We start from the raw sequence: 13,419 nt of genomic DNA on the forward strand, positions 1-13,419 counted from the left end.
CAGGGTGTCCCCCTGCCCCGTGTGTCCCTCTGTCCCAGGTGTCCCCCTGCCCCGGGTGTCCCTCTGCCCCGGGTGTCCCCCTGCCCCGGGTGTCCCTCTGCCCCGTGTGTCCCCCTTGCCCCAGGTGTCTCTCTGGCCCAGGTGTCCCCCTGCCCCGTGTGTCCCCCTGCCCCGTGTGTCCCCCTGCCCCGTGTGTCCCTCTGTCCCGGGTGTCCCCCTGCCCCGGGTGTCCCTCTGCCCCATGTGTCCCCCTTGCCCCAGGTGTCCCTCTGGCCCAGGTGTCCCCCTGCCCCGTGTGTCCCCCTGCCCCGTGTGTCCCTCTGCCCCGGGTGTCCCCCTGCCCTGCGGTGCCCCCCCTGCCTTGTGGCCCATGCTGCCTGGAATAGGCTCCAAGCCCCCCTGCCATCCTGTACCAGTTGGAAGATGGATGTATTTAACACATTACCTGTCATAAATTACAGGGATTGCATTATGTGTGATCAATTATTCCTTGATTTCCATTTCACCTTCGCCGGTGCCTTCTGATCACATCTCTTGCTCGCAGAGGTTTAAAAGTGTAAATTTTTTTGTCCCCTGCATTTTTGCCATGTTTTCTGAGAGGTTTGTCAGAATAGTAAGAGATGAGCGACTACTGCAGATTGTGTTCCAGTGGCAGAATAACATGTGAGATATTGTTAGTTTGCATCTGTATTAAATTGTTTCCCGCATGCACGTTCCCCCCGCTTGTTTTTATGGGTCTTTTGGGACCTGTTTGGCTTTGTGCATCCATGTAGCCCAAATATTCATAACTGCCTTGAAAGAAAATAGCAGCGGCTTCCCGCTGCAGTGGATGTCATGTCATGGCAGAGGCCTGCGATGAGGCGTGGACAATTGAAGCGGCACAGGCAAAACAGCTATTGCGCCTATTCAGCCCTCATAATGAAATCCTGTCTTCTTTCTCCAAAGGGAGATTTCATTCAGCTTAACTGCATGGCTCTTTGTTCTGTGTTCAGGCAGCCCGTCACGATTTGAACCTGAAAATTGTTTGGGAGAAACTCACTCTCTCTCCATGTCTGTTCTCTCACATTTGTATTGGTTGGCTTGTCCATGTCTCCTGTCTAATTAACTTCCTTTGCATGTCGGAGAAGACAGCACACTTAAGTAGATGTTCTAATTTGTAGCGTCCGTGGGATTTTTTTGAGCGCCTTGAAGCAAGTTATTCACTTTGTCGTCCATTTTGCCACAGCTGAAGGCTGGCTTAGCGATTAATGTTGGCTGTGGAACATTCTGCCCTGGTGTCTAACCAGAAGCCACAATTTGTGGCAGGTTGACGCTCAGACCATCTCCTTCCATCATTCCCTCTCTTCCATACAAACATTCACTTTTACTTCTCTCTTTGCTTAGGTTAAAAAAAATGAGTCTTGCAGCTGAAAGTAATTGATCTTTAGTCACCCAGACTTCCTTTGAAAGGTTAATTGCTTGCAGAATCATCTTATATCCAATGAATCAGAATGTAAGCCGATGTGGCTGCAGATTCATGTACTGTTACCTTGAAAAAAAAACCAGTACGCATGTACTTATTTATTTTTCACGTCCATGAAAGACTTTATGCAAATGCACTACAGGGTCACTGGAAAGGCATGTGGTCTTCAAAGTGAAAAAATACCGTACGCAAAGAGAGCTGCAGGTATTAGGGTTGAGATTTCTCCAAACTGCTTATGGCTTTGCACAGGCCCTGTGATGTTCATGCTAAAAAATAACCCACAGCGGACATAATTCTAACTGCAGCATCGAAACACAGGAGTTGCCTTTCAATAAAGAAATAATTATATTAAGAATAATGTCAGGCTAACTGGTCCACTTCTTTGCTGGGTTACCTCCCATCCCTTATAATACTGGATTGGTAACCCTATTCATTGCCATTCCAACAAAGGCAAGATGCTTTTGAGGTTGAGGGTGCCAGAGCACCTGCCCTGTTTGCCCGAAAAATGCCCAGTGTCCACTTTTTTCCGAGTGCCCCTTTTCAATCACCGACAATCATGCAGATTTTACCGAGGGACCCCCCCCCTCCTGGTCGACCACCTGGCTCTCGAAAAGTCTCTGCACGATACACTGGAATTAATAACGATAATGGCAGGGGTGGCCGAGGTTGTCCATGTACATCAGCGGGGACCACAGGAAATGATACGGCCCCCATGCGTCAATTTCACGGGCCGTCAGCAAGCGGTAGGCCGGGGGGAGGGGTGGGGTGGTGACTGCTGGAAGGTCATCAGAAGGTAGAGCTACACACCGCTGCTGCTTACAGCTGTGGGTCACAGCTGGCAGGGAGGAGGCTGTCATCACTGAGGTCCACACCACAGGGGCACCAGGTTGCAGGGAAGGCATGAGCCAACGAGAGAGAAAACTGTCAAGGTCCAGGGGTGCAGGGCCACAGAGTGCAGGGGGCGGCATAGTGTATCGCGTGTCCCTGCTGTCACTCGTGAGGTATGGGCAGTGGTATGATACAGGGTAAAGCTACAGAACACAGAGTGAAGCTAGTGCCAGTTTCTCTGCTTTTGATTAAATGCACCTCAAGTGCAAAGGCTATTCTAACAGGAAATGCCCAAGAGACCTAGCAAGTTGCCTTTTCGTGTTTGTGTATGTAGTTCAAACATAGAAAGAAATCTAACCCGGCTGTACATCTAACCCAGTTCTCACCCCGGTGTTTAATCTCAGTCGTGTTATCTGTGGGCCGTCCGTTGAATTTCCTCTGAATGCCGTTCACTGAACTGTATCCGCAGAAAGACAGGGCAGCAGCGTTAATGACTAACTGGCCAACTACTTCACTGTATGTGTTGTATCACTGATACGTCACTATTCCAACACAGGTAAAAAATTTTGCATTGCTAATCCTTCTCAATTTCTGGACTTTTTCGTCGGAGTTTAATGTGTTGTCAATAATTTATGATGACTGGCCTCCTTATGATTGTGATAAATCAGTTAGCTACATTCAAGTGAACATTGTGACAACTTATGGAAGGGCACTGTTGCATTCTAATTTTCACTGGATGGCTTTTTGTGCTGATTATTATTATTTTTATTATTATTATTATTATTATTATTAGTAGTAGTAGTAGTAGTAGTAGTAGTAGTAGTAGAAGTAGTGAATGCTTGTCTAGAAGAGATAATATGTGCTCTGAAAAAGAAAACGATGATGACAGCCTGATTCTACTGTAAAGTTTGACACTTTGTATCAAATTAAAGATTAAAGAAATCACGGCATCCCCTTTGGATTCAGTTACATTAATTCAGTGCTTTGATGTTTGCAGTGACAAATGATATCAAGGAGCACCTAAATAAGTGAGCAAGTTCAGAACAAAGTCACCACTAACATCAAAAACTGTGCCTTCCTGGAAACTTCCCTGACCAATTAGAAGTAAAGAATTACTGTTTGCCAGATTGACAGGAGCAGTACATAATTCAAGCAGTTGTTACTTTTATGTCTCCATAAATGTGCATATCAGTTGGGAAAATAGGCTTTAAGGGACTTGGTGTCTACATATATATATATATATATATATATATATATATATATATATATATATATATATATATACTGTATATATATATACAGTATATAGACCGCAAACACATTTGGTCCCCACAATGTAATATGTAATTTAAACCTAATTCACAAACACACACACACTCCCACACACACACACCTCACACAGATTTTGTGTTTATTCATTTATTTTTATTTATTTTTGTTTGTTGAATGTTAACAGTGAATTGAGAGTTCCATGCACTTGGTGCCCCATGTAAAGTGGTTAGTTGGAGAGGTAAACTGTGCATTTCATATCATCTCATTTCTGCCAGAATAAGAAATAAACTGCCACCAATAGTATCATGTATAGTCGACTACACCTGCCTACTGTATCTCCACACAGCAGCCATGGATTCGCTGTGAATAGTGCAGACTAGGGCACAGTTTGATGCATTAAGTCAAGGTACATACATATTTTCCATTAATTACTACATGTGCAGCTTCTGTAATGTACCATATCATAATAAATCTCGGGATGCAGGAAGTGCTGGGAAACTCTAAATGCAAAAATTCATTAAGTACATCATCAAGATCCCCAGCGACTCTGTACTAGATGAGCAGCTGGAAGTATCTGGATGGATGATCAAAATCATGAATTAAAATTTTACATTGAAGACAGCCAGTTTCCTCTTATATAATAGTTCATCCAGTTCATATATGCATATTTTATTCATCATGATGATTTTAGCATCAACATTAGTCATCTTCATAATGAATATCAAATGTATATCCACTATCATTGCTCAAGTTTTTACTTGAAATTAACAGAAAGTTTGACTCCGCTTATATACTTTACCAATAATCCACTTTCAGGTCTATTTTTAGTGAAACTGATGACGCCGATATTAAATATCAGAGGAACTTGTGAAGAAAAAAACAAGACAAAATGAAAACCAGGCAGAGTCCAAATATCTAGATGATGTGATACCATTGCTTCTGTGAAGACATTAAATTATAAATAACCTTTAAGCCTGATTTATTAACATGCTAGAGCAATATTATAAATTATGCAAAAATAATATAATATACTGTGCCAGATACCTACACATATTATTTGCCTTACTATCTCCTTCAGAACCTTCTATCAGTGTAATCAGAAAGCCTCTTTACTTTCTTCCCATGCTCAGTCGTTACTGATAGCCTATCTGTAAAAGAATATTCTGTTGCTTTTTAAGCTGCCATTTTATCTGCACAGGCAATATGCAGCAGTATAATGGTTACATTAATCTTCTAGCGGTAGGCAAGACACTGGAAGCATCTGTATCCCATAGTGTGAGTTGTAGGTTAGTGAGAGTGAAATAAAAAAAAAAACTAAAAATGCTACATAACAAACTACACCCATGTTAGAGCACTAATGATGAAGAACACAAGCCATCTGAGTTCGGACCCGATTGCTGTTCATATGACTGTGTTGCATGACCGACAAACGATGGCGTTAATTGTCTTAATAGGTAGAGCACAGTGTTTAAAAAAGACTAATTCTGAACATAGTGGATACTGGAAAGGAGTGAAGTTCAACTTCTCCTTGAAGACTAAGTAAATTTATTACAGGCATGAACTAATTCATGTGTGTAACACTTGCTGTTGTTCTGTATTTCATCCAGGATCGCTGAGAATGTTCCGTCTCTAACTGCTTCTCCCTTCCTTCACACAGATAATTGTGACAGCCCTCTTGTGTCTGTGCTGCCCCTGGCATCTTTCGAGAGTTCATCGCACTCATCAGAAAACCACTCCCCGCGTTTCGCCAAACTCAACAGAAGAGACGGTTAGTATGAGTTCACAGCCACTCTCTGGTTTGATCTCTAAAAAAGTATGTGGAGGGGGTGTGTTTGTTGTATTTTGATCTCTAAACACTATTTTGGGAGTTATTATCTGGGAGTTAATATTTGGGAGTTGTGGGCATAGTTTCTAGTAGGTCTGTCTCAGTCTCTGTGTTTTAGTGTAACACCTCAACGTTTCACCTCAGAGGCCCAACGCAAAACCTTAGGGCCCCTACGCAAAACCTCAGGGGCCCAACGCAAAACCTCAGGGCCCCTACGCAAAACTTCAGGGCCCCTACGCAAAACCTCAGAGGCCCAACGCAAAACCTCAGGGCCCCTACGCAAAACCTCAGGGGCCCAATGCAAAACCTCAGGGACCCTACGCAAAACCTCAGGGGCCCAATGCAAAACCTCAGGGCCCCTACGCAAATGTGTGGTTTGAGTGGTGCTAAACCATTGTTTATATCTCAGGAAATGGTAGCTGAAGTTCTCTGTGTTAGCTTAAGAAATCACCCAGGAGCATAAATGTGTTTCCACTTGGTGCAGAATAGGCGGGATATTAATATTACCTATATTGCAAACAATTACAGACATGCCGGACTGCCTTTTGTGAAAACCACGGCAAACCTTCATAAGTGGCATAACAGATATTCCCTCACGCTGCAGCACACAACCTGCTAATATTTGCATTCCTTTGTTTTACATTGTCAAATGGGATGATGAGAAAGAACCTTAATGAAATGTCCAAGGTCAGAGACTTCACATTCAACTGAGTGGCAGATCACTTCCAATCAATCTACACGATCCAGCCTGCTGAAAGCAACACGGGTGGAGAGAACAGCCTCTCTTTCGAAATGTCTTCGGCATCCTTATACTAACTAAATCAGATTATTCTGATCCGCGACAAACGCCTGCCATTCTGGTGACGCATGAAGCCATCCCAGGCCACAGAGGTGCTTTGTAAATGGCGTCTCTCTGTGGAGGAAGTCCGGACTTGGTATTCAGCCCCTGCCCGTGTCTCGCCGCGGCTCTTCAGCCCCGAGCAGCTGAATAATGAACCTCTCTGCCCGTGTTGCCCTGCTCCCCCAGCCGGAAGGCTGACTGGCTCAGGCATTTGTTGTTAAAGCCATTGAAGGTATAGCAGCCCCTCCAGGTAGATTTTCTTCTTCTCTTTCAGACCGAGGGTGTGTCGGTATTTGGCAGGTGCTACAAAGTTCTGACATGTTTGCTTTCCAATAAAAATTAATGTCTCTTCCCCCCCCCGAGAGCTAGACGCTTTAGGCAAACATGATTTATCCATTGTGGAACTCTGATGTTTATAAAACACATATGATAAGGTTCAGCTGCTACCTATAAGGTAAACCAGATGCAATCATTGACACTTTCAAATCTGCCGTGCACAATTAAACCTGTTTTGCAGGATGAGTGGTTTATAAATGTGTTTTCATACCTTGCTGGAGAGTAAACTGTTCGCTAATATAGTAAAATAATAAAGTAGAATACACCATCTGTTGGCAAACACACGCAGGTGTGAACATACAGTAAGTATTATTGCCAGAATGATCTAAATTGAATGCGCAGTTGTTTTGCTGGCTTTTGGTCCCATATGAGGAATTTGCATATTTTCCGTCTTTTTGACGACCAAGTATGAAGTATCAAACAGCAGCAATGTCAATGTGTTAATGCTCTCTGTCTATTACCCTACTGTTGTATTATTTCATTTTTAGCAAATTGCATGTTTCTGGTTATATCTACATATAAAAATGTTTACTGACTGGTTCTAAATTAAAGAGGCAATTTTCTATGTGCTCCCACGTGACTTATTAGGTGACACTGATTAATACAGAGTACCTGGTTACTAAAGTCCTGTTAAAGGTGGCTCCCGTGATGGATATGACGCAAGCTCCCGCTGTACCGCGCCTATTTAGCATGATGCAGTGAAATATGACGCAATCTCCCACTGTGCCGCGCCTATTTAGCATGATGCAGTGAGATATGACACAAGCTCCCGCTGTACCGCGCCTATTTAGCATGATGCAGTGAGATATGACGCAAGCTCCCGCTGTACCGCGCCTATTTAGCATGATGCAGTGAGATATGACGCAATCTCCCGCTGTGCCGCGCCTATTTAGCATGATGCAGTGAGATATGACGCAAGCTCCCGCTGTGCCGCGCATATTTAGCATGATGCAGTGAGATATGACGCAAGCTCCCGCTGTGCCGCGCCTATTTAGCATGATGCAGTGAGATATGACGCAATCTCCCACTGTGCCGCGCCTATTTAGCATGATGCAGTGAGATATGACGCAAGCTCCCGCTGTGCCGCGCCTATTTAGCATGATGCAGTGAGATATGACGCAAGCTCCCGCTCTACCGCGCCTATTTAGCATGATGCAGTGAGATATGATGCAAGCTCCCGCTGTACTGCACCTATTTAGCATGATGCAGTGAGATATGATGCAAGCTCCCGCTCTACCGCGCCTATTTAGCATGATGCAGTGAGGTCGGGCGGGAGGTCACGGAAAGTAGCTTTGCCGTGGGGAGATCGAACTCACAAATATAGCTATTTACACTCACTCAGCTTCCCCGCAGCGAGCAAGCTGGCTTCACAGAGATAAGCGATTACTGAAAACGACGACAAAGAAAGTCTGTCACTGGCACGTCGAAGCCCCTCTGGATTGGAGACACCGTGTTATCGCCTGCTCTGTTTTGCATGTACAGGAGACACACAATATAGACGTTGCTGGATTTGGGAAATTTTTCTTTTTAATACTAATTAGACATCAGGCTGATATTGAATAGCGTATCTGACCATGAAAACATGGTTATGGTATGACTTGTAATGCAATAATACAATATAAAAGTCGGCTTCTTTGGAATCTGAATGAAAATGGAAAAAAATGACAATGGAGAGAAACCAAAAAAATAACAAATATACAAATTGATTCTTTTTCCATTGGTGGGGAACCTGATCCATGCTGGTTTTTGGAATGACCTCTCAATCAGCCAATAGCAGTGGGTCCCCAGGACTGGAGTTGAGAACCACTGCTTTATTATTGGCTGATTGAGAGGCCATCCTAAAAACCCGCACCCACACCAGCCCTCAATGGAACAGGTTCCCCACCCTTGTTCTAAACTTTTAAAGCACAGTATTGTGCTATGGTGCCAATAATCAATACATCCATCCATATTCACCCTGCTTTTCTCGTTCTAACTGACAGTGAGCCTGAATCGACAGGGCACAAGGCAGAGGGGATACCTTGTATGTCACTTATTTTAATAATGAAGCGCCAAACACAGACACTGCTTATTTCCAGTGTTTTATTGTGCAGTATGCTTGTTTATTGTGGATTCCTGCTCTCTGCTTTACTCTTAATACTGCAGCATCTCCCCGTGCAGAGCTGGGTAAGTGTTTCACGCTTATCCCGAGGGGGGTGGAGGCCCTCTGAGAGGCTCATGTCGCCTTTCTCTTCTTACAGGGGGGGGAGGCTGGGCCCCGCAGCGGACAGACAGGAGCCAGTGGCTGCAGGTGGACCTACGGGACAGGATGGAGGTCACGGGCGTGGCCACACAGGGGTGCTACGGCAGCTCGGACTGGGTCACCAGCTACATGCTGCTGTTCAGCGACATGGGGAAGTCCTGGAAGCAGTATAGGCAGGAGGACGGGGTCGGAGTGAGTACCTCCTCTTCTGTCATAACTCCATTTGCCTTTGATTCACTAAGAATTATCATTGTGACTTCAGGGTACAGATTTCATTTGTTAATGGGTTCAAATGATGGAAAATAGAAGCAAATTGATCTGAAAATTAGCATAACGTGTATCTTTTGTTATCTTAGATTGAGACTTAATTTCTAAGATCCCCTTTTTGATGCAGAATTCTTTTATAAGACTAGTGACCAAAGCTGGAATTCAAAACAAAGCCAAAGTTTTATAATTGTTTTATAATTGGTTTATTTATCATTTATATTCAGCTGTTTGAAGTTCTAGCAGCAGCCATCAGCAGAATGTGTTATATCAATCTAAAAGAATCTGTGGTTATGTTTATATAGACAGATATGTACATGCATGCACATCCATACAGAATACATGCAAGATGCCTGAGGTCTGATTATAGTGTTGTTACCTAGCAATGTGGAGATGCTCTGTGTGCGGATTGACTCTCCTTCCTGTAACATATGCACTGTGACATCAAAGGCAGGCCAAGGCAGTTCCAAGGCGGACTATTTGAGTCGCACTATTTGAACATTGCTTGCAAACATTACAAAAAAAATAACTGCATCATGTACAGCCATGAATGAAAAGATATGCTGTTTTGCACGTGAGCGCATTCATATCACCGACAGAGCAAAGCACACTCCACAGGTGCACGTACTTAGGCTGTATTTTTTGGTGCGGTTCCAATGCAGGGCATCTGTATGAAATGTGAAATATCTGCAGGGCATAGACAAGGGCACAGAGGAGCCTTTGAGATTAATGCTGAGCAGCTTAGGGGAGGCTCACGTCCTCTTTGAAATGGAAAATGCTGTCACGGTCATCATCCTTGTACTTTCTGTCCTCTCAACCTTCGTTACAATAGGGTAACCTGGATCTCCTCTCCCAACAAAGGCCGCATGTGGACGTCTGTAGTACAGCGAGACCTTCAGCGCGCCGCTTCTATCTGCTCATTGAGATGCGCAGCCACATTGCGTTCAGACGCGCCTAAGCCCCGAGTGTTCTATAATTGGCGTTAGTCAGCGGCGCTAGCAGGTGCGTTTTAGGACAGACGCCCCGGCTACGCTTTGTGTAAATGCCTCAATATTCATGACGGCAGCCAAAGAATATTAAACAGGAGCTACAGTGTCTAAATGCCTCCTGTTCCGAATCCCCCTAAGAATCACATTCATAAAGAATCTCTGTGATAGCCGGTGTGGCTAAAGGCACCAGCCCCCCGAAACTCAGCCACTGTCCGTAAGAGGAGGCAGGAGTGGCGACTGCGTGTGGCATTTTCACCAAAAAGGATGCACCCTGAGGCATTGTGTTTGTTCTCTTTCGCCACAGTTTATCAACACTGTACGCAGTATCGAGTTTAAACATTTCCCCCGGACAAGTAATCCGCGCATTCAAACCGGAGGATTCCGGCATTTCAGCAGTCAGGGGGTCTTAGAGAAGGCAGCAAATGCTCTGTACTGTAGCTGACTCGGGCACATTTTAATCCCCCTCCTGCAGCGAAAACTGCTCTGTCAGTTATTGTTGGGTGCTTTGTTAGCATGTGTACATAACTGAATCATGGGGAAAAAAACCCTGTTTATTCCTTCAGCTCCTGGCATGTGTGTGAACGTCCCATGTGCTGCCCTGACGCCTTTACTGGTGAGATAACAGTGAAATTATCACCAGGGCACCCGAAATGAAAATCCCCCAGTTTGTAGTTTATAGTTTTCCTTCTTTCACAGGACAGGAGTTAATGACACAAGAATCTCCCAGAAACTGCGAGCTGCACTCTTAGAGTGTAATTACTGGTGCTGAACATACAAATAGAATGATTAATGGCAGATCCTGTATTCAATTACTTTATTCATTTCTCATCTGCACAAGCTTACATAAGCCTTTTAAGTAAAACTGCGGGCGTCGGAGGCTCAAAGATAAAAACATAGATTCAGGCCTCTTATTAATGCTCTTAATAGCTAAGTAAACAAATATTCTCTCCATATTAAGTTAAACCAGCATTACATATTTTAAGTGCTTTTCACTTCATAATTCAAGTTTCAAATGTAGTGAAAACTACATTTGTTTTTTCGTTTACTTTGATTGTCGTTAATAAGGTGAAGGTCAGAATAACATGTGGCATTATCATTATTTTTGTTGTTCTTGCAGAACTTTTCCAAAGCAGGTTTTCAGTTAGTTAACCATCATTTAATCAATGTTAAGTACATCACTCAAACCTACAACACCGGTCTGCTTCTCGGGACCAGAAGAGTCGACGTCTCTGTACTTCACTGTTTGTGCTCCGTAGTCTAATGACCTAGTTATGGTTCAGGTGCACTGACAGTGATTTCAAACTTCACGGATTAATACAGTCGCATCTTATTGCCTAAAACTGCAGCCTATCAGTGTCAGTGTGTTTGTCCGTTGTATTTGCCCCTCCCTTTATTTTACATGCAGAAAAGCAGAGAATGTACGGATGGCTTTGGTATTCTTCACAAAATGTTCAGACATAGACAGACTATTTCCCAAAATGAATATGACACAAACGACACCAAATGTGCTCCTACCAGATACATGTGGATCCTTCACTGTCTGTGTCCTGAACAGTGGCGGTTTTAGCTTGTATGCTGCCCTCGGCAAATCCCCTCTTCAGCCCCCCCACCAACAAAAATTGGGTGTCCATCCCCCACCCCCAGCCCCACCGCCAACAAAGTAAAACAACCTTTTGACAATAACTGTCATTTTAATTAACATATTTCTGAACAGGGCTGTGCAGAGACTTTTTGAGGGATTGCTAAGTCAGTAACCCTGGCACTCAAAACTAAAAAGCACTAGAATGGCACTCAGTGCCTCAAAAGAAGGTACATCTCATATTTCAGGCAATAGGGGCAGGTGTCAGCCCCCCCACCCCGGCACCCACCCCGGCACCCACCCTGCACAAGCCTGTTTTGGAACAATAGATAATAAAAAAGCCTAAAACTGTATAAATATAAAAAGTTCATAAATATCAAAAAGAAGCAAGAAAGAAAAATAGAACCAAACTGCAATATATAAAGTGAAAAGTAATAATAAAAAAATAATTATTACAATATTACTCGATTGGCTAAAAAACAAAATAGTGTTATACTGGCCTATCTCAGTACATGCATAATATCATATTCATATAGAGGTGAAATATCTGCATTCCTTTATCTTCTGCATGTTTCTGCTCTTCTTTCCCCTTCTTTCTAAACTGGGCACCTGATGGCTCAGACCTTTTCTTGTCCATTTGTGTTAATTTTCCACTTGAGCTTCATTACGTCACCCATCCTGCAACACTGTCAGCCAAGAGTCGACACCAAACATGTTGACCTTGGGGGTGTGCAGACTGGCTTTATATTATTCAGGAGGATTTCACATAAACTATAAAAATGCAACAATATGTCTGTGAAACAGTATATTCACAGTATTATGAATGTGTTGTGGTTTATTTGGTAGCATTTCATAGTGTGACTGCTTTTAATTGCATTAGTACTGCACAAAGTCAGTGGTTCACTATTCAATAGATTCCCCTGCTCCCCCCACCTCGGGCTTCCAGTGGGGCGACCTGAGCTCAGCCCAGCTCCGCCCCCCTCCCCATCTTGTACTCCTGAATGGTAGCTGTCTAGCTCACAAACAATCAGGGCACCCATTCTAACAAGGTTAATTGACCCAAGGTGACATGATATCATTGATGTGACATGCAAATGAGCAACAGAAAACCGATCATGCAAATGACTCCATTCTGATTTTTTTTTTGTGCCACTGCCCTGTGCCACCCCTGGCAAGATGCCACCCTGGGTGGCTGCCCATGTCACCCAAACCTAAATCCACCAGTTGTTCTGGCGCATATTGGTGCTATTTATGACACACAGTTGATTCTCATTTGGAGTAGTAATCAACTGGATTTATTAGTATTCCATCTGAAGTAAGGACAATGAACAATACAGGAGAGTAGATCATCTGAAGGTAGCCATTCATTACCTTCATTTCCCAATTCATCATCCTGAATTTGTATTTTATATGCCAAACACTATTACCTTAGGTTTTGTTTTTCACACAGATACGATGAGCTCATGGCCCTGGGTTTCCAAAAATACATATATAATATATAAATAAAGCATTACAACAGGGTCCCAGCAAGCCATTAACGTCTGTGGGCATCTGCCAAACTGTTTAGTGTTTTAGCACTATTATCGATTGACCCCGATTGGTCCATAATTCCATTCATACAACCCATGGATGGCCTGACCCTCCCACCTCTGTGTTAGCCGCAAGGCTAACCTTGATAGCTTTTATGGCATATTGTGTGCATAGGCGCATGTTAGCCAGCACTGTCATTTCGCTGTGTCCTGGAGTGTAAACGCCGTGATTGAAACCCGCTCTTCCCCCGG

General features: G+C 43.7%; 1 protein-coding gene across 1 annotated transcript in view; it reads left to right on the forward strand.

Annotated features, from left to right (window-relative positions):
- Positions 1–13,419, forward strand: part of LOC111845409 (contactin-associated protein-like 5) — an 89,224-nt gene that overhangs the window by 17,315 nt on the left and 58,490 nt on the right. The window contains exons 2-3 of the mRNA XM_023814808.2: positions 5,220–5,330; positions 8,805–8,998. Coding sequence (XP_023670576.1) covers positions 5,220–5,330; positions 8,805–8,998 — 305 coding nt within the window. The remainder of the gene's footprint in view (positions 1–5,219; positions 5,331–8,804; positions 8,999–13,419) is intronic.

This window comes from Paramormyrops kingsleyae, chromosome 16, assembly GCF_048594095.1.
Source record: "Paramormyrops kingsleyae isolate MSU_618 chromosome 16, PKINGS_0.4, whole genome shotgun sequence".
Taxonomy (NCBI): domain Eukaryota; kingdom Metazoa; phylum Chordata; class Actinopteri; order Osteoglossiformes; family Mormyridae; genus Paramormyrops; species Paramormyrops kingsleyae.